General features: G+C 49.8%; 7 protein-coding genes across 7 annotated transcripts; 5 read left to right on the top strand and 2 right to left on the bottom strand.

Annotated features, from left to right (window-relative positions):
- Positions 1–556: 556 nt before the first annotated feature.
- EV420DRAFT_1644283 (uncharacterized protein) lies at positions 557–1,188 on the top strand (the record flags this gene model as incomplete). The annotated part of the gene is made up of 3 exons (XM_060477624.1): positions 557–867; positions 970–1,095; positions 1,149–1,188. 3 exons carry the CDS (start codon positions 557–559, stop codon positions 1,186–1,188), a joined length of 477 nt encoding a protein of 158 aa, XP_060329442.1.
- A 1,162-nt stretch (positions 1,189–2,350) lies between these two features.
- EV420DRAFT_1480999 (uncharacterized protein) lies at positions 2,351–3,880 on the top strand (the record flags this gene model as incomplete). Its single annotated transcript, XM_060469731.1, has 7 exons — positions 2,351–2,429; positions 2,706–2,746; positions 2,803–3,000; positions 3,257–3,396; positions 3,450–3,502; positions 3,554–3,580; positions 3,663–3,880. The coding sequence occupies 7 exons, from the start codon at positions 2,351–2,353 to the stop codon at positions 3,878–3,880; spliced, it is 756 nt and encodes a 251-aa protein (XP_060329443.1).
- A 986-nt stretch (positions 3,881–4,866) lies between these two features.
- Positions 4,867–7,081, top strand: EV420DRAFT_1621181 (guanine nucleotide binding protein, alpha subunit; the record flags this gene model as incomplete). Its single annotated transcript, XM_060475670.1, has 14 exons — positions 4,867–5,027; positions 5,079–5,158; positions 5,210–5,245; positions 5,298–5,871; positions 5,924–6,042; positions 6,102–6,157; positions 6,211–6,241; positions 6,306–6,327; positions 6,397–6,401; positions 6,451–6,480; positions 6,548–6,627; positions 6,685–6,805; positions 6,863–6,979; positions 7,032–7,081. 14 exons carry the CDS (start codon positions 4,867–4,869, stop codon positions 7,079–7,081), a joined length of 1,482 nt encoding a protein of 493 aa, XP_060329444.1.
- A 799-nt stretch (positions 7,082–7,880) lies between these two features.
- EV420DRAFT_1272064 (Sodium/hydrogen exchanger family-domain-containing protein) lies at positions 7,881–10,093 on the bottom strand (the record flags this gene model as incomplete). The annotated part of the gene is made up of 5 exons (XM_060467677.1): positions 7,881–9,273; positions 9,321–9,527; positions 9,584–9,660; positions 9,710–9,784; positions 9,833–10,093. The coding sequence occupies 5 exons, from the start codon at positions 10,091–10,093 to the stop codon at positions 7,881–7,883; spliced, it is 2,013 nt and encodes a 670-aa protein (XP_060329445.1).
- A 1,276-nt stretch (positions 10,094–11,369) lies between these two features.
- Positions 11,370–12,890, bottom strand: EV420DRAFT_541437 (uncharacterized protein). The gene is made up of 4 exons (XM_060482518.1): positions 12,458–12,890; positions 12,240–12,408; positions 11,700–12,179; positions 11,370–11,639 (listed from the first exon to the last, which is right to left on the bottom strand). The coding sequence occupies exons 1-4, from the start codon at positions 12,685–12,687 to the stop codon at positions 11,490–11,492; spliced, it is 1,029 nt and encodes a 342-aa protein (XP_060329446.1). The 5' UTR covers positions 12,688–12,890; the 3' UTR covers positions 11,370–11,489.
- A 621-nt stretch (positions 12,891–13,511) lies between these two features.
- Positions 13,512–15,021, top strand: EV420DRAFT_1644287 (uncharacterized protein; the record flags this gene model as incomplete). The annotated part of the gene is made up of 4 exons (XM_060477625.1): positions 13,512–13,643; positions 14,113–14,734; positions 14,784–14,935; positions 14,989–15,021. The coding sequence occupies 4 exons, from the start codon at positions 13,512–13,514 to the stop codon at positions 15,019–15,021; spliced, it is 939 nt and encodes a 312-aa protein (XP_060329447.1).
- A 2,096-nt stretch (positions 15,022–17,117) lies between these two features.
- Positions 17,118–18,662, top strand: EV420DRAFT_1691455 (uncharacterized protein; the record flags this gene model as incomplete). The annotated part of the gene is made up of 6 exons (XM_060479348.1): positions 17,118–17,151; positions 17,210–17,349; positions 17,397–17,447; positions 17,500–17,611; positions 17,661–17,854; positions 17,909–18,662. 6 exons carry the CDS (start codon positions 17,118–17,120, stop codon positions 18,353–18,355), a joined length of 978 nt encoding a protein of 325 aa, XP_060329448.1. The 3' UTR covers positions 18,356–18,662.
- Positions 18,663–20,391: the final 1,729 nt, after the last annotated feature.

The following is a 20,391-nucleotide window of genomic DNA, read 5'->3' on the forward strand; positions in this document are numbered from 1 at the left end:
TGACTGTGACAGATAACACGTGATACGTGACAGGCGAATTCGGAAAGGCGGACAAGTCACTAGTTTACTATTTCTTATGACCACGTCGACAGATCATTCCAAGCGACTCTTCTCATGAGGTCCATACCCAGATTCCTCATCGTCAGCCCGTCTTTGGACTCACGGATCTTAATATTATCGAACTTACGGCTCAATCTATCTCATTGTTACTTCTGCGAATCGGTTTCGGGGTACAGTCTCCATTTCTTTCTCTGCTGACGCATATAACCAACTTTTTCCACCCAGATCACGACCAGGCTCGCGACAATGACCGTATCATTTCGACATTCGACGTCGCACGAGGCTACCAACATTCATGATCTGTCCTACAGAAGGCCTCGCGTCCAGACTGTTGCGAGAAATTTCGTTCCGCGTCGATTATGCCGAAGATGCACTGAATGATTCGTCAAAGTATCTCGTATTTTCTCCCTGGGCAGAAGAATTCTTCTTCTTTCCGTCAGCAGCATGATTCTTGACTAGGGGAGGTGCGATTGCCTTGCGAATGTAAGCGACACCAATGCAGACATGGGCCTTTCTACTACCCAAAGCGGCCTGTCATGGTCGATTCCACTGTGATATGTCGTGTCTTCTTCCAAGTAACGAGACTCTCCCGCGAAAGCTCATCGAAGACCGTTCGGTGAACATCAAGCTGGTCAAGAGATGCAAGCGGATATTTCTCGCGGCGTGGGCATACAGGAGGAGGAGGGCGACCGCGCCGATGAGGTGGGACGATGTGTTCGCCGTGCCTCTCAATGTCAAGCACACGAACCTGTGGATAGCTGGGGGGAAGGTGAAGACAGAGATCGCGTTGGTGACACAGGATTTTTGGTAGGAAAACAACGGGTGCGCGTCTCTATTCCTCTGCCGACAATTTTTATCTGACGATTTGGTGACTAAGTAGCGTACACGCCCGCATTGAATATGATCCAGTCAGCAAAGTGGATCTGGTGAACGTTATAAAGGTCCAGGTGGCGGCAAGGCAGGTTTCGTCGTCCCTGAACCACTGCGCAGGGCATGTAATTCCTTCGTTGGGATCATTGACCATATCGTCGAAAAGTGAGTTCGGATTTCTGATTAAGCTAAGTCTAACTGATCTGGGGTATCAACAGACACCCACAGATGGAAAAGGAACGCCTTCACGGTTTGTGATAGTAGGGAGAGCTCTCTGTTGGTGTCTTCGAAATTGTGAGCCTCTTACGAGTCCAAACCTGCTCAGCGTTGTCACAGTTAATGATCCAGGTGTTCATGATTGCGAACTCCTCCCAGGACTAAGAATGACCTATCCATCAGCTGAACTATGCTTACCCATACGATCAATGCGATCAAGACCCACACAGCGGCAGGGTTGCTGAACAGAGAATATCCTGGTGTCGATGAAATTGTGATATGATCTCTTCCAAGAGCTCGTCTATAACGAGCAGCCGCTGCACGCCAAATCTCGTCTCCTCCACGTCGTTCATGTTACGACTGCACACAACCTTTCAACCATATATACTTCACACAATTCGCGCTGCCCTATTCCAACGTCCCCCACACTGACGTTCACCCTGTGGTGCCTGAAAGATTGCTTCCAGCTACAAATCCAGGCAGAAAGACGTTCCCGCCATATAGCTTCTGTTGCGGCGCTACCTCTCTAAACATTTCCGACTTACCAAACATGACTCCTAGCGGCGCTTTCCTTGCTCATCGTCAGCGTGGACCAACTAGAGACGGACAAAGTCTACCGCACTCCATCCGGTATGAGCTCTCAAAACTGCCGCCGTCGACTTAACGGCCCTGCGCATATAAATCTTCTCCCAGTTCCCCGTATATCTCGATTTCAGGTGTATACTTTCTACTGGCCGCCGTTCAAGCACCGGATGATGACGAGATGATACGCCGCAAGTGGTAGGCCGTAGAGATCACTTCAGGCCTTCCTTTAGCTTCCTGACGATGATGGCGCAATCGCAAGCTTGCTTGTCCCGCGCGCGCCCTTTTCGGTTTGTGGGCTATAACGGCACGCCTGAGCCAAACGTCCAGTGCCTCTCTGGTCCCTTTGGGCCTTGTGAGACCTTCAGGTTTTATCTTAGCGGTTAACGGTGCCATCGACATTCTAAGCGTGCAACATTACGAGTCTTTTAGTGCCCGCACAGCCTTCTTAGCTTGATGGATCTACTCCGCATGCCCATAAAAACATCATCAGATTGGAAGATCTTAGTATTCCACTGCCAGGTCCCCGTGTCGACGGTCCAACACTCCGAGCCTTTCGCCTTCGCGGCTTTTCAGGTCCCTACGTTTTTGGGACAATCCGAATACAAATTCATTTTTTTCCATGCAGGGAACACCACTTCTGTTCCAGCCGTCGGCACTTTTCTCGGCCTGCTTCTCATCGCTCATCATACCGAGTGTATGTATGTCGAATACCGCATGTGGTGCGATATAGGTCGAATCACGATATGGCATTAACTATAGTGCTTTTGTATCGACTGCTCAGAAAGTCTCCCAGCGGCTTCAAGATGATTAGCATTGATCGAGCGTGCTAATCCCGCAATGAATATGTACCTTCTGTCCATGAATTCCATGTGAAGTGCATCCCTGACATTGCCATGGAATCTTAGGAACGAGGAACTTACATAGATGCCAACTGTCTGGCTCGTTCCCCTTTCCCTTCTTCTGTGACTCTGCAGCCGTGAAGAACCCATGGAAGCTTTGCGCACGCACCTCGTTGGTAAGCTCGCCGATTGTACTTCTTGTGATATGTCTGACCGTTCCATGAAATTTTAGCACCCGTATCTCTCGGGAATTAAGCCGATGCAGCGTCATACGTCGCTCATGTGTGACTCTTTGCAACTCTTGCATGACTCTGGCAGCGTCTCCTTCGAGTATGGCCGTGCTAATGCCGCTGCGCTGTCACTAAGACCAAGACCCCAGGAAGCAGCAGTTGGGAGCACTTCTCGGCTGGCGGGCGGGTGTCAGATCCAGGTCATTGACTCGGAAATTTTTTTCTAGGAATGACGAAGTTCATTCCTGTTCAAGCTACCGGCCCTTGATCGGGCCGTAGCCAGACCACGAGGGTACCGTTCTTGATAGAACTTTGGCGGCCCGTGTATAACGGGAGGGATTAACTGCTTTTGGCGCTCTTTCCGAGTCGCCGACAGTGTGCGGATTAACATTCTGAGGACCTTGGATTAGAATAGACTTTCTATGGCCGCGTCAAATCCGCAAATTACCTCCAAAGGTTAAGTTTTCCATCTCTGACGCCTTTGCTATCAAAGGAGCGAGAGGGGTGTCTGAATCTCCAGGGAATCCTTCCTTGTATGGCCTTGAAGAGGCATCCTCAATCGTAGAGAGTGACTCATTGTCTAGTGGAAGACGCTGGTAAGTAATGTATCTCCTGCTTGTAACATATCTGTGACACTATGCCTAGACAGGTGTATGAGTGGCGACGAGAGGAAGGTTCTTAATTTGGTGTTGAATCCTGTCGGTGAGCTCGATTGCACCATTTACCTGTCATCACAACATGACGTTGTATTAGGAAGTAACAAGCAATTTTCATCTTGTGGTGAGCGCGCAACTAGTGGTATCGATGCCCGCCGCCCTTCCGCTCCCGGAAAAGGAATGGACACCAACCTGCTTCATTCTAGGTCAATATGAAGAGAACGCCACGTCGCCTGCTAATACATCTCTACTCCCGCCGGCATCAAGCGTTTCATGTAAACCCCCGACTGTTGTTGGCCCAGGTTGGAGAATCATGCGCGATCTGGCCATCACCATGAAGTTTAAGGAGCAGTTAGCTGTCTATCTGTTCTATATATCAATTCGGCCTTCTCCCTCCCTTCTGCTCCCGCACAGATCTTATTGAGAGCCGCGAATACTACACCACCATGTTTTCATGGCGCCTACCATCCCTCCGGGTACGCTTTCCCCCCTTCTGCTTCCGATGGCGTCAATGTGATAAAGTTTCATTCCTAGCTAAAGATTGAATAGGCCGGCTAGTTCGGTATTCCAACTCACCTCCGGCGCTTGCGCGTGTTCTACTAGATCAGTTGGTATGGTTTCCTTGGTTGTCGGCGTCACCATCAGTTGATTTTCACTGGGCCGTGGCCGGATTCCAGCCCATTTTGGGGCAAGATGATGGTGGATCGAGATGACTCATGTCTTATCATCTTTGGAAGGAGCTGTTTGCTCCGTATATGGACACTGCCATTGATGGTAAACTTGGATGAAGGACCCACTCTAATACCTCAGTTGGTTGGTTGGTTACCTGTGTTCTCGGGTGATGGAGGCCGAGTTGTCGATGTGAGGATTATGCCGTCCGTGTGACCCTAGATGAGATTCCGCGAGCGGGAAGATGAGAAGTTGGATAGAGATAGAGTGGGAATTGGGTTGGGGAAAGGCTGACAGATGGAGGGAGGTCGTTGCTTAGGTCCGACCATCATGGATTTTGGGAGCGCCCGGATGGATCAATTCAGTTGGGGCCGGAGCTCAGATATTAGCTTTGGTGGACAGGGCGCCCTCCACTTGGTCGGCACGTATTGGTGATCCTCTCCTTTTTTTTCTTCTCCTATGCGCCTGCAAAAACACGCAGTGAAGAATGATTCTAACGACCGGCAAGGTGGAGATCACGCACCATGATCATAGCTTACCCCATCCGGCCGACCGAATCCAGGCACGCACGGATGACCCTTTGTGAAAAAACGGCCGTTATGGTGAACTGCCTCCCGTGATTGATTTCGAGCAGAAGGGCTCAATATCAATAAGATGAAAGGCGCCGTATTCGTTTCTGAATCTTGAGCAGCCTTCTTCCTCTTTCCCACTAGTATCCTTTCCCTTGTCTTCCTTCCCTTGATGGCTGTGGCTCCGACTCCTACGAATACGAATACGACGTCGTCGGTAATACCGTATGAGGGGGACGACCCCTTAACACTCGCGTTGGCGCCACCGCCGGACGAGACGGTGGAACAGAAACAGCAGAGAGAGGCAGCAGAGGCAGAGGCTCAGCGACGGAGGTGAGTGGGGCTATATGTTCCAGAGGACAGGTCCGAGACTTTGGGCTGCAGCGATGAAATCGACGAGCAGATTCAAAAAGAACGGGAGCTCGAGAGACGGAAGAAGAGGCCGGTCAAGCTGTTGCTGTTAGGTATGTCTCTCATACTCTCAATACTTGTAATATTCTCATTCCTTTCGTAAGGGCAAAGCGAGAGCGGCAAGACAGCCACACTCAAAAGTACGTGACTCCTTCCTCACCACGAGTCCCGACCCTTACCTACTTCCCACAGATTTCCAACTGACGTACGCCCGCCGAGAATGGACCGAAGAGCGCCTGCTGTGGAAATCCGTCATTTTCTTCAACCTTGTCCGCAATGTCAATGACATCCTCGACATCCTTGCTCAGGAAATGTCTCGGTCTGCTACAGCCCTTGCTGACAACAGCAGTGACGACTCCTCCGCCGACGAGTCACCCACTGTTCCCCTCAAGTTCAAGGAGACCCACCGCCTGCTTAAACTCCGCCTCGGGCCCCTGCGCCGGATCCAGACAGACCTCGAGCGGAGACTGGGAAACGCGGCTATCGAGCTCAAGACGACTGATGTGATGACTGCTGCGCCCTTCAATAAACCCGCCATCAATGAGTTTTCCATAAACGCGACAAACGGCTGGAAAACGGCGTTTGACAAGCTCAAGGCGATGCGCCGTCCGGAGATGGGCGGGCTACAGCAGATGAAGGATGAGGAGGATGAGATTGCAGATGTCGTTGCAGGGTGCAGAGAAGATATGAAAGCGATCTGGGAAGACCCGGTGATCCGAGAGATGCTTGCTAGGAGGAGAGATAGAATCGAGGATTCTCCTGGATTGTGTGTCTCTTTCACTTCATTCAACCTGGGCCTTGCAGTAAACGTTCTCTAGCTTTCTCAACGACGCGGAACGCATCGCTGTCCGGAATTACCAGCCTACCGACGACGATATCATCCGCGCGAGATTGCGGACATTGGGCGTGCAGGAGTACAGATTCATCTTTGATCATGGTACGTCTCTTCGGTTTGGTAAGATGGAGAGATCTGTCCGTAACGTTAATCTTCCTTAGGCCGGACCGTTGGCCAAGAGTGGCGCTTGTATGACGTGGGTGGAACTCGAAGCAGCGTAAGAGCTTCTCTTCTTCGTAGACTGTCGCAGGTTAACTCGTATGCCATCAGCGGGTAGCGTGGTATCCCTACTTTGACGATGGTGAGTTAGAACGATCCCTTTCCTACGCTACAAACAGATCCTGATGACTCTGACCTCGTTGCAGTGGATGCAATCATCTTCCTTGCGTGAGTAGGCATCTCTTAACACCAACTCGGGCCCCATGCTGATTGTGTTTTCATTTCGTGTCGATCAAGTCCAAGTAAGCACAGCCTTTTTGTGGATCAACCGCCTTTGACAGATTGTTGCAGTATCCTGCTTCGACGAGAAGCTAGCAGAAGGTTAGTCGACTACCACTTCTTCGCTATTCGCATTCGTGTGTGGCGCTGAATCATCTTCTACCCCCAGATCGTCGGGTAAACCGGCTGGAAGATAGCTACATGCTATGGAAATCTGTTTGCTCCTGTAAACTCCTTTCGCGAACACAGGTATGGGTCTCCCTCCATTCGCAATCCGATCACAGCCAACTCTGATCATCTCCGCAGCTAATCCTCTTCCTCAACAAATGTGATCTCCTCCAAGCCAAACTAGCACGGGGTGTCAAGATCAGAGATTTCGTCCCGAGTTATGGGGATCGTGCGAATACTCTGGCTATGGCTACTAAATGTGAGTCGTCGTCAATGTTCTGTTTGATGGTACTCGTGTATCAATGTTGCGAAACAGACTTCCAACAGCACTTTCGAGAGATCTCAAGGCAGAATTCCCCTGTGCAGAGACCGTTCTATGTGCATATGACTTCTGTAATTGATACACGGTCGACAGCGGCTACTCTGGGTGCTGGTGCGTACTTCTGTCTTCGTTTCAGTAACGAGGTTCTCATCTCGCCCCCTAGTTGAAGAATCTATCCTACGGGATCACCTCCGTCGTGCTGATCTTATGTGATTGTTCTTCTTTCTCCCTCTCTCTTTCTTCTCGGAGACTTTTCTTCCCTTCCCCTCCTCTGTCTATGTATTATATCCGGTTCGCGATAAGTTATCCTACTGAGCCTTTTATAAGTTCGATGGTTCCTCCTCTCCAATTTACTAGATCCTTGTAGTTTTATCGATATCTAGGCAATCCACTATCTAATAACAAGTGTGATGTTTATCTGGTTTGATGTGTACTAATCTTTAGACTAGTACTAGGAACGCCACAACGCTTTCTCATGCTCGCACCCGGAAATCGGGCCCGGGCGGTAGATGGTTAGTGGTAACGGGGTTGGAAGAAAGGGACATCGTGTCAGGGCTCCCGAAGCGAAGGTTACGTCAACCCCTGCTCCCTGCTCTCCGACAATGAGCTCAGAATCACAAACTCACTCAGTTTGGTGATCATCAGTCCTCGCATATCGAGCTAATTCCGCGTCTCCCCTTGATTCCATCTTTACCACTTGTTTCAGTTCTCTTTTTTAGTTCTAGGGCTAAGGATCGTGAGGCGACTCCCGCTTTCAATAGACCCCGTGAAAGGCCTTGAGACGCAAGGTTGGTAGATATAATAATAGCGTTATTCATTCTCCAGGTACCTACAGGTACCTACACACCTAGCACCCATAGAACACGTAAGTGTAGATAGATATTCGAAGCATCATGCATCGCCAGCCTAAGCCTCTAGTTACGGACGTGTATTATTCAAACCACTCTTGATTATCTCTTAAGTACACCCAATCCAATATCTAATCCAATAAAATACATAAAAAAAAAGCATGCTACGACGCCCTACCCTGTCCTTGATCCCCACTTGAACTTCTAAGCATCGGGCTCCCCAAGCCCCTTTCGATCCGACTCTCACTCTGGCCGGGCAACGGCGACGACGCAGACCCTAGCTCCACCTCCTGCCCGTCCCCGTCGTCCTCGCTATCCCCAGGCGAGCTCACCAGCCCACCAGCAACGCTCCTCCGCGCCCTCCGCGCGTGGAACGTCCGGCTCGCCGTAGCGTTTGAGAATAGTGGTAGCAGGTACCTCTCGTCTAGTGCTTGGAACCACTTCCCGTCTTCGCCTGGCTGGGGGGCGGATGGCGGCTGCTGCTGCTGCTGCTGCTGCTGCTGGTTTGACGTCATCGCCATCGGGAGGACTTCGCCTCCGTCAGATTCCAGAGACTCGCTTGAAGCAGTCGAGAACACGGCCCCGTTGCCGTTTAGTGGTGATAAAGGCGGCGCCTGGGCTTGGTGGTTGTAACTGCGCGCACTATAGTGCATACCAATCCTGCGTGGAGACGTGGGAACCCCGTAGGGTGGTTCGTCGTCCATGTATCGCGCCCAATGTCCTCCATTTCCGGTTCCGGACATTCGGCGGCTGAACCACGGTGTGCGCGTCGTCTCTTCCTCTTCATCACTACTCGCCGCCTCGTCTTCCACGCCCGTGCGAATCCCTAATATCTCAAGCATCCGAGCGGTGGTCCCGCCGAACATGATCACGGTTAAGACGACCACCACGAGGACAGTCGTGCGTAGGATCTCCCGGTTTTCGCCTTTGAACCCAGCAGCGAGGGCAACCCCGACCGCTCCACGCAAGCCAGCCCAGAAGAGCATCATCTGATATGAATGCGGGAGCTCCTCAGTCCTCTGACCGCGCGCGTGTTTGTGGAAAAAGTTGATGGCTTCGGACAGTGGGAACACTGCAGCATAACGCGTGAAGATGACGGCAACTGTGCTGATGACGATGAAGAGCGGTTTGACATAGTTAGTCACACGCTCGGACGTCGGGGCATTGGTAAAGAGGGACATGCCAAGATAGACGAAGATGAAGTTCTCAGAGAGTTGTGCGAGGGTTGAGAATATGTATTTTGAAGAGCGTTGTGTGCGTCTCGACATGGTATGGTAGGCATAGTGCTTGAGGGTAATACCGCAGAAGAGGAGGGATACGATTCCGGACATGGAGAGCCCGTTAGAGAAGAAGTAGCAGGTGTATGCGGATAGGGCGACCAGGCACGATTCGATGCCCGGGTAGAGGTTCAGGGAGGAATGTTTAAGCATCAGCGACATTCCAAGGCCGAAGGCTACACCCAAAGCCATCGAAACACTGAATGAGAGCAAGAATATGCCGATTCCATGGAAGATTGATGAGATGTATATTTCGGTCCCATGGAACTGCGATAGTGTCCTGTAATGAAATGAGCTTCTACTCGGACAACACGTGGAACTACTTACTCATACATGACGATACTGACCGCATCGTTCAACAAACTCTCACCAAAAATGACCGTGTAAAGTTTCGGGTCAACCTTGTACTGGTTAAAGATGGCCAAGATGGTGACCGGGTCAGTTGCGGAGAGCGTGGAGCCAAATATCAGGCACTCGAGAAGGGAGATTTCCAGTGATTCAAGTCCGAGAAAAGAATAAATGTAAACAAGGACACTGTTCTGTAAGTGATCAATTCCGTTGTCACGAGCAGAAATAGCGATGAATCATACCCCACACCGACAGCAGAGATAAACGTTCCAAGAAAAGCAAACGTGAGTATGGATCCAAAGTTACGGAAGAAATTCTCCTGCAAAGGACAGTTGGTGAGATTCTTCCAGGCACGATAGAAGACGTACCTGTTTGAGCTCATAGCCAGAATTCAAAATGATAGGAGGAAGCAGCAGGTTGAAAAAAATTGTATGTTTGAAAGTCTGATCCCAGTCAGCTTCCATTCGTTCTGCTACAAAAAAGACACGTACTAGCATTTCGCGAATCATCGTTCCCGGTGCCAGCCTAACAATCAAGCCTACTGTCATCCCAGCAAATATCGACACCAGTGTCTCATGAACGGCACGTATTCGCTTAATTTGCAGATAATATGACGTCCAGAGCGACAACACGAGGAGCATACAGACAAGGAAAAGAGACCATGATGAGTAGAATTCCTCGTCTTCCGCTGGGGCTGTCGTGGCCGACGGGATTGCGGCTAATACCGTTGACGACCCGAGCTTGAGAGGCATATCGACGGCGATGACGACGAGAATATGGATAGCCTCTAGCACCCTTTAGTTGCCGTGGACGCAGGGCTGAACGATGTCGTGGTAGTGTCTCTACAACCTGTGTTGCTTACGTAACACGTAAGGTGCGAGAAAGTTGAGGCCGTTTACGCGCCGTTTTCCGACGGCCACTGCTAAATTCGTTCTAGCGCGACAGAGGCGACGACGGAGCTGCATGGTGGTGTGAAGAGAGGAGCTGGGCTCTAACGTAACGACGGCTACATTCCCGACGTCCAGGTCGGTATGCTGCAACTCAAAGAAGGGTAATCACCGACGACTCGGAGAGGACGTTGAAAGGGATGATTAAGAATGGGCTCGTATACGTGAGGTCTCTTCTTCACAACAGGACTTAACTTCTTTTAAAACGTAATGACTAGGTTCCACTGACTTGCCGAAGCTAACAACCGGCTGTACCCTTTTCTTCGATTCGTACACATGGAATGATTTGCTTCGTTGCAACCAACTATGTCGATCCGGACTGGCTTCCTAGGGCAAGAATTCCCGTGTCCGGTATCCAGAGATAAGTAACTTGGAAGACGCCATCAAAAGTTCAACTGTACCCGTCATGCGTAATACTTTTGTCAAGCGGTCCTCCGCTCGTTGCACTTCCGGTATGTCAGACAGATGGACTTTGTGCCAGTCCCGATACCACATGCTTTTCTAATCATTACTCTACCACCATCCCTCTGGTCGTCGCTCCATTCGAATTCAGGCCTCTGAAGGTATCGCGTAACGTCACAAGTCGCTCAGAGAACACTTATTTCGATGGATGCCTGGATGTCTGGATGACGCCCATGCAGAAAACAGGGGTTGAAACGCTTCTTCTGAGGACGTCCCTCATACCAATGAGTGACTCGTATCATTCCGTCACAAGGATATCAGGCTACGGTTAAAGGAGGGGGGGAGGTTGAAAGGCTCTCGCGTTACAACACTCTCGCATCCCTTTCCGTCGCACAGCTACCGCGCTACGATGATGAGGGGTGGAATTCGAAAGGCTGCCGCGCCACGCCCCGCTTATTGCCAACAGCGCTCCCCATGACTGGAGGGTTTCTGCACGGCATCCAAAAAATGCTATTGAGGAAAACGTCAGCCCACTGCCGAGGCCATGAGAGAGTACTCATGACGGGACTTTACCATAGCGGCAGAGCGTAGGACTGGTTCAGTACCGTAGCAGCGTTGTTCCTCGTGATTTTAGTGTACATTGATTGGCTAGTGTCATATGTACATACGGGAAGCTGTGGTACGGACCCCGACGCGGTTCTGTTGAGGAGCAAAGTCGGGCAATAAAACATCTATCCATCCATCCATCTAAGTATTATTAATACAACCCCCTAGACTTACAACTGTACCTAAAAATCCTCTATGGGAGTTGTAGGTGAGGACAAGTGAACCGGTGAACCGGTTCCTTAGCTGTCCTAATCGAACTCATCCGATATTCGAGATCCTCCATGACTTCCAAGAGCCTCGCAACAGTAAGAACACGCCCCGCCGTTCTTTTCACAACAACCCTCTGTCCACCCAGTCAGTAATCAGCTTCCACCAAACGAAGGACAAACAGAAAAACACTCACACTGACACTCGGCAGCCCGTTTGTGTACCACGTAAAGTACCCCTGCAGCACCGCGAAATGATCATAGACTATCTCCGCATGCTCAACCTGTTCTCGGATATCCACCGCCTTCGCAGACAGAAATTCATGATAACTGGTGAAGACCCTCCGCTGAGTCCCCTCCCCCAGCATCTCTATCGGCGCAACGGACTGCCACCACGGGATATTCTCGTATGCCTCTTGCACCCTGGGTATCTCAGCCTGCAGTTCCTCGGAAATCCGTTGTCCGTGACTATGCACTTGGGAAATCACGTCGAGGAGAGAGGGGATGCCGAATTTAGCGAGGAGCATGAATCGGAACTCCAGGTGCCTCACAAAATGGTCGAGTGACCGTCGCAAGGCATCGTCAACCATCACGTGGCGATTGGGCATGGGAAAGATAGTACTGGCATCCTGTTCGTATCCAACCGTCGCGTTCAAATCGTCAATGGCATATTTGAACTGGAAGTCGCGTCAGCGCGCGCGCTCAATGCTCAGTCTTATAAAACAAAGGAGACTCACATCTCGAATGATAAATTCTACCCCCACCGCGAAATCTGCACTCAAAAACTTCTCATACTCGCGTTCCACATCCTTTCGAAGGTCCGAAAACGCGGTTAGGTCATCCAATAACGCCCTCCTCTCCGCGTCGCGCGTGACATAATCGAATATACGAGCGTTCAACACCACACTAATGGGACCTTAAGCGAAAAGAAAGGGGGAGAAGCTAATTAACTTACCGGCGATTCTCCTTTAAACCAGCACCTTCAAGCAAATCCATAATGAAATGAACGTGTTGGAGGTGCGAATGGATGATCTCTGCCGCGTTTGCGGTATCCATGCATTCGGACGCGCAGGTTGATGTCCAGGGGCCCATGTCAAGTGACGAGAGGTTTGAAAGAACGCGATCTTGGAGCAGTGGTCGCAGAAGAGCAGTATGTCCGAAGAGGAATATGCAGCCGTCGTGCATAGGTAGGAGATTGCCACTAAGGCTGAGAGGCCGCCTAGGAGGGCGATGAAAGAAAGTCTTGCGATGAACCGGGTGATTGAAACGCGCGGTGGTTCTTCTGATGGTGGTGGCATGCTGGTACAAGGAATTGAGTAGGAAGGGGGGGCTGATTCTACTGCCAGTGAATCGCGTAGCAGTGAAGGTCTTAAGACTCTGACTCGGAGTTCAGAGGGTGATAGAATGTGAAAGAGCACTGAAAGAGCTCATGAGAGGCGCGTTTCTGGCACGTGTATGATCTTACCTTGTGCAGCATATATATCGATGAACAAAGACACTTGGTTTTCCGTAAGCTATCTTGATGACAAGGAGATTATTGTCGCCACTGACAACCTTAATGGGTTACGGCCTCCGGCTGACATAAAGTGCCACTTTACAGTGCAGATAGAGATCGTATCAAGTCATGAACTATCCTGAAAATGTCGTGGCTTTTATGGTCTGCTTGCAACGGTGACAGAGGATCTAGAAAACATAATGAAAGCGCCTCGGTTTTTATACTGTTTTTACGCACCGAAAGAACAAGTTTTTAACAAAGAAATTTCGATCTATTTTCTGCCCCGTTTCGACAATGAAGAAGAAGAAAATTTCGTCTTGTTTGTACTAGAGTTCTTCCCGTCAAATAATCGCGCGGAACATATTTAGGATTACTTTTTCCAACTTAAAAACATACTGGCCCCAGTAGTGATTGTCACAGAGAACTTTAACAACGACTTGATTCGCCGTGCAAGGTTTTGAGCGATGGTCTTCATCTATAATAGCTATCCCGGGGAAAGCAACACCATAGAGTCATGGACAGGAAGCCGCTGGCCGCAAAGAGGCTTTTTGCACATAGATATGCAGCCGCTGATGCCGATACTCGCCCCCTCAACGCGCAAAGTGCAAGGGATCGTGTGAAGAAGCGATACTTATTCGATATTCTGGTGATTCAGATAGCCATCTTGTTTCTATGATTCTGACCGTAAACATTATTTTCGATATCAGAAGAATTAAACGCGTATGGAAATAATGGGGAGTAGCCGCAATACCATTCCAACGCCTCAGATACAGTGTCGGACATCATCGAGTAAAGTGTGTTGAACAATCACAGGCTGGACAGTGGATGAGCTTAGATGAGCTCATGGGAGCTCGAGTCCGAGAACGATCCGCCGTGACAGCCATCATGTGACTATTGTGATAAGTGACAACTGGACCCGCCCGGACCGGTTCGTTCTCTTAGCTGGACCATGAAAATAGTACCCAGGTTCGCTGGCCTCTCCTTGGACGCCAGAGATTTCGTTCTTCGTAAAAATTACCGGTGCCATCTATCTAGGGCGCATTTCTTCGCGCATTGGTTTTGGGGTACAGTCTCCATTTCTTTCTCTTCTTGCACATATTACCAACTTTTTCCAGCCCGAACACCCTCAGACTCGCGACAAGAACCGCTTCGTCTCGACACTCGACGTCAGACACATCCAGACTACTGATATTCACGACCTTTCCTTTTACAAGAAACCTCGTGTTCACACCACCAAAAGTGGAGACTCTTCGTTCCAGATCGACTACGCTACAGATGTACTGAATGTGTCGTCAAAGTATCTCGTCTTTCCTCCACGGACAGAGGGATTTCTATATTACCACCACCAGCGCGACTCCTTACCGGGGGAGGTGCGGTTTTGCCTTGCGAACTCACTCGACACCAACACAGGCATGGACCTTCTTCTGCCCAACGGCCTGCCATGGTCGATTCCACTGTGGTACATCGTATCTGCTCCCAAGTATGAGAATCTCCTGCGAAAGCTCGTCGCAGACGGTTTAGTGAGCACTGAGCAGGTAACGAGATGCAAGTGGATGTTTCCCCTTGCATGGGCTCGCAGGAGGAGAAGGGTAACGGTGCTGATGAGGTGGAATGACGTGTTCGCCGTCCCTCTTGATGCGAAGACCGTGAAAATATGGATAGCCGGAGAGAAGGCTAAGAAAGAGGTCGTGTTATGGACAGAGAGGATTCTGGGGCAGTATGCAGGGAAATCGACGGGTACTTGCCTTTATTTCCTTTGTCGATTAGCTGCTGATCTGGGAGCCAGGCTGCGTACACGCCCGTATAGAACAAGATCCAATTCGCGAAGTGGATGTGGTGAATGTATTCAAGGTGCAAAAGGCAGCAGGGGAGGTTCCTCTTTCCCTGAACAGCCGCGTGAAGCCTTCATTGAGCAGGTCTAATCTATTGGTCGAAAACGTGAGTTTGTTTTGTGTGTACGGGCCACTTGATCTGATCTGAAGCATTCTTAGGCACCCATACGGGCTGTAAGTCTGCGACAGTAGAGCTTCCTGTTAGCATCTTGGAAATTGTGAGCTTCTTGCAAGTCCTGTCTATACGTTGTCTAAGTTGATAGTACAGGTAATCCCATCATTATACGCTCCAAATTACTCGGTCTCAGCGCTAAAAGAGAAGCACACATCAATTCAGCAATGTTGTACAACCGCTCGGATGTTAAAGAAAGCGACGTGATCAAATATGTACAAATTGCTCTCCGTTGCAATCCCTTTCCCGAATTCCTTACCGAGCTGACCACCCTGCGCATCGTCTCCCGCGTCTCCTACCCCGGGGCCAATGTGACCGTCATAGTAGCCCAAAGCTGCACTCCAGATCCAGCGTCTCCTTCCTCCCAGTAATAGCACAATGATCACCATGAGTAATCCGTTTGCAGCACGCCTTCCCCGACATCCACCACTGGCACCTCGTCTATCACTTCTTCCCACAGGTGAAAGTTGCTGGGCATGGACAGCTCTAGGCGCGTACCGTTTGACGGAAACACTGCCCCTGCATACACCAACTTGATGTCTTCAATGGCATTTTCCTTTTCCAGTGCTCCCTTCGGGCCATGATTGGTCTTTGTGACCGACTGTGTCACCCAGATTCTCGGTGTGCGACTCTTGATTCAAAGATCCAGGTTTCCATCACAGTTCCGCGGACAAATGCGAATTCCGTCCCATTGTATTCTGTGGATCCACCAGATTGGCGCGTTCTGTGCTCTTGATTCCATGTCAGATCCCCGTGCAAAACCCCGAGCCTCTTACTCACCCAGGGATGACGGCACGAAGTCATTTACCTCGAACCCCAGATGCAAATAGTCTCTGCTGAATAGATTCAGCAGCGACTGTAGGAGGCCGTCTGCATATCGTTCTTTGTGGTTCGTAGATTGATACGCCTGCATACGCCCAACTTGGGATGTTCAATGGCATTTCCATTTTCCAGTACTTCCCTTGCACCCGCGATTAGTCTCATGGCTGACGGCGTCACTCAAATCCTGAGCATACGAAGGCCTAGGTTTCCCTAATAGTTTCGCAGACAAATGAATACTCCGTACATCACCCTCCCTGGCTCTGTCAAATTGGCGCTTCCTGTGTTCTTGGTTCTCGCGTCAGGTCCCCGTCCAAGAATCCTCACCCCAGGGATCTGTCTCTTTGTCCACCCGAATGCGAAGTCCCCACCCCAGAACCCCAGATGCTAATTAAATCAATCACTGAAACCACCTCATACAGTTAGAAATTTTCTATGCCATAAAGTCAATGAATGACGGGTACCGCTTTCATTGAACTGTCAAGCCATTTCTAGGCCTGACTCATTGATCTTGTGGCTCTTCATACGAATGCATGTACGCCGAGCACCTCTCGCCACTATAATGACTGATGGACATGTCCGATTCGGAGTGCGTGCCGCCCGCCGGCGGCGGTAAGGATTAACGATCCGTGCTAATCCCGCAAAGCGCGTACCTATGAATTACGCATACATGCCAAAAGATATCCCTGACATTACCATGGAACCTTAGGTCTAGGAGCAAGGTACATTCATCTAGGTCACTCTTCTCGTTCTTCATGCCCGCTCGTCCCTCAGGCGTGCGTCGTCCATAGTTACACTTCTCCGTGGAATTCTATCTGAACTTCCGGAAAGTTTTTGAGGAGCTAAGCCGACGCTACGTAGCCGAGAGATCGCGACGTATCAGCATGCGCTCCTTTGCTTCCAAGTTACCATCGGTACTTATGCGTACCGAATGAATGGCGTCCCGAATCCCGATGCAATCTTTGCCCCGTCTACCCAATCGGACTTCCAAACTAGTCAATCAACAAGTATTGACCTAATGATCAAGCAGTTATTTCAGCATAGAGTTCAGATATCCACATTCAGGCCACCGTGTTATCATTAATATCGCAGATGGATAATTCGGACCGCGTACCGGGGGAGTACGTAAGGACCTCTGAACGTGAAGTTTGGGATGAACCTTTCTAACCGCTTGGCTCGCGCGCTTCCGCCAGTAGTGACGGTGATGTGGCGGGAAGGTCAGGCCGGCCCGTAGACCGGGGCAGATGATGTCGTCAAGCTTCCTGAGAATGTGGACCCCTCGTAGACTCAGACCACGATGAAAGTTCCTCCCCATGCGACAGCACACATTTGTGAGTGGACAGCATCCAGCGTTTATCTTTGCCTCATGTTGTGTAGTGTATTTGTCAGGGTCTGTCGATATTGATAGTGAACATGTCCTTGTTCGAGACGGGCATGTTCTGCGCGTATTCACTCCAAAATGGCGCCTCATAGAGCAAAATAACAAGTCAGAGCATGAGCTTGAAGTTGACCACTTCGTCAGCCTAATCGTAAGTCAATGATCAAAGATGTGCCTTGTATCCTGACGACATTACAGGAAACTCTTATCAGCACTATTGATTTCGAGCAAAGTTCAACGGCTTTCTTGGTCCGTCGAAGGGATGGATATGGTCTGGTGCCAACGACATTACGGCACACAGCCTATAAAGTTACTCATCCGACCTGGGAGCGCCTTATCGATGAGCGCGAAATTGAAATTACCGAGTGGATATGACATGAATCGGAGAGGAAGGTGGAACAACACGGACGTCGGTCAGTTGGACATTATTTTGTGACTACAACTGCTGAAGACTCCTTGTAGAAATCTGGTATGGGTGGGAAGATCGCTATCTGCGGTTCGTGCAGAGGACCATGGTCTCTCTTGACGCTTTGCGGCAACGTAACTTGGACTTACATTTCAAGGTACTAGGCCATCTGGTTCGTGATGACAAAGTTGTTGGAATTGTCATGGAACCAAATGGTGGCCGTTATGTCAAGTTCAGTGACCGTGCATTGGTATGCATGCGCTTGTCAGCATTGCAACACATATTGATGAAAAGTTTATTCAAGGCGTACAACGCATTTCAAGAGCTACAGAAGCACAATTTACTCTTGGACTGCCCTCAATTCAGCTTCTTCAATATGAAGATTGCTGACGGCAAAGTGCGCTTTGAGAGCAGGACTCTTCAGATCCTGAGAGACGTCTCTTACGAACGTGATCTAGAGCGATTGGCGTGGGTCAGAAAAAATCATTGGGATTCTCTAGACCCGATGATGGATATACTCGAGTCTTTAGCGCGAGCGCGCAATAAAAATCCTCAGACAATTGCGAACGCCGTCCGAGAAAGGGTTGACTGTCGTTTATTGGCATACATACCCTTTCCCGAGCGACCACTCCTCCTTGCTATCAGCAGCAACCACTACTTCGACATCATTCGGAACCAGCATCATCGAGCAAACACCCAAAAGATGCGGTTACCCCTCCTTAGTAAATGCGGGGAGCATCCACCAGTGTAGTGACACTTTCCCGTACTTCCCGGCGCCAGCGAGAACGCAAGGACAGGCTTTGTCGGCTTTGGAATGCACCTTATTCGTCGGAGTGTTCTGACTTCAGCGACGCGACATTGATATCTGAGGACGACTCACTCCTTACATAGAGGAATCTGATGTCCTTACTCACTTCATGACTTCATGATTTTACGCTTGCTTCTCCGTCGTTTCTTTCTTCGGATAGCTGGGTTTTCGGAATCATATTGTGTATCAATGATCTTCCTTATTGCCATTCTCCTGTGCTTATGATTTCAGACTTGAAATGGCTACGTACATGCTACTCTATTCTGCAGGTCTTGTCACTGATGTGAAACCTATGCTCAGAATGCTATCAAGTTTGTTGATATCAGATATCTCGGGGGATGGGCTCGCCACCCATTAAAGCTTTTTTGGTCACCAAATCTCGAAGCAGCCTCTCTCAGCTCGGTCACTAAAACGATTATGACTCGCGACCACCTCGTGGAGGCGGGGAACGATGGTATTCGCAAGCGGAACCCCATCTTGAATTGGATTTTCTGTTCATCTTTAAAGGGTACTGTGCACACGAAGGAAAACGCGAAAATGGACCGTGGGCGACACACCCACGAGTGTCGGCTGCAACCTGCATTGACATGTATTCAACGGTCTGACAGTAAACACCGAACGATGAACTAGATCGCGACAGCTACGAAAAGTGACCTTCATCCTACAAGTACCCGCCGCGTGCCGGGGCATGGACCTTGCTGATTCTGTACAATCTGCCTACCCTTTTACATAATTCGTCATCTACTTGATAAAAAACCCTGGTCTTCCGAATTGTTTATGTTTGGGCGTATGACTAAGAGCCGTAGAGGTCAACCACTGATTTTCCAAGAAAATAGAGCCAGATTGCAAAATGCGAGCTGGCGGCGAACATTTTTCCCGTAGCTGTCATCAATTTCGCTGCTCAAATGTCAAGAAATAAAGCGATCAATCGTATTGAAAATGTATTTGGTTTGAAGGTTAAGCATCAATAACTCAGTAAGGCCGGCAAGCGGCAAGGCCCGCTACCTTGACCTCACATGATGGATTTACCTGACTTCACAGAGTTCAAACTTGCATTCTGAATGACATGCGCGAATCCAACGCACATACAGCATTGATTGGTTGCGGGGAAAAAGTTCGCTCGGTGGCAGCTATGCTGCCACCAGCTCACATTTTCCCTCGCAACCATTACTCAGGCAGCGACAAAGACCAAGTGACAAGGTAAGTAGTGGGCGTAATTGGGCGCCGCGGTGGAACAAACTGAGTGTCTTCACACGTAAAAAAAACTGCCATATTCTGCAGTCTTGCCAAAGATGTTCACACCAATGAGGCCAACTGTGTGCTGCACCGTTCACGATATGTCAACACTGGAACGTGCGAGTGGTAGCCGTCTGGCACCGTGTCTAAAACACATTGGTTGTGCACAAAATCCTAAGTAATGTGCAGGATATGTCAAGCCAACTTCATAAGCGTACAATTCAGCATTGACGGTGTGCATTCGCTTGACTCAAACTCCACATTCATGATGCGATATCTTGTTGTGAATGGTACATATAATGAACGGGTGCCCAGGACTTACCGTACAAGGGAGGGTCGTTGGTATTGAGTGTTCGTGCTTGAGCTCAACTTGCTCAAGCCGTGACGGCGGTTATCGACAAAAACGGTAGATGACGGCGCAGGGACGATCGTCCCACGCCACAAAAATAATAGGGGGCACAGGAGCTGGCTCGCACACTGCTTTTTTCCGCCAAACGGAAGCACAATAGGGACATACCCATTAACCCACTACCAAGGTAGCGGGAATACAATCACAAACTCCGACTGAACTGGTTCGTTTACCGCCTGGCGAAGCCGGTGGATTGGTACTCATCTTTCATCGTTTCCTACGATGAGCGGTCGAGGCTTGAAGGAGTTTGCTTCTATTTACCTTAGCTGTATAAACGGGGATGGCCAATCAATTCAGTCTTCCAGTCATCATCTTCTACCTCGAGTGACGGACA

Source organism: Desarmillaria tabescens (genome assembly GCF_030435595.1).
Source record: "Desarmillaria tabescens strain CCBAS 213 chromosome Unknown EV420scaffold_23, whole genome shotgun sequence".
Classification (NCBI taxonomy): domain Eukaryota; kingdom Fungi; phylum Basidiomycota; class Agaricomycetes; order Agaricales; family Physalacriaceae; genus Desarmillaria; species Desarmillaria tabescens.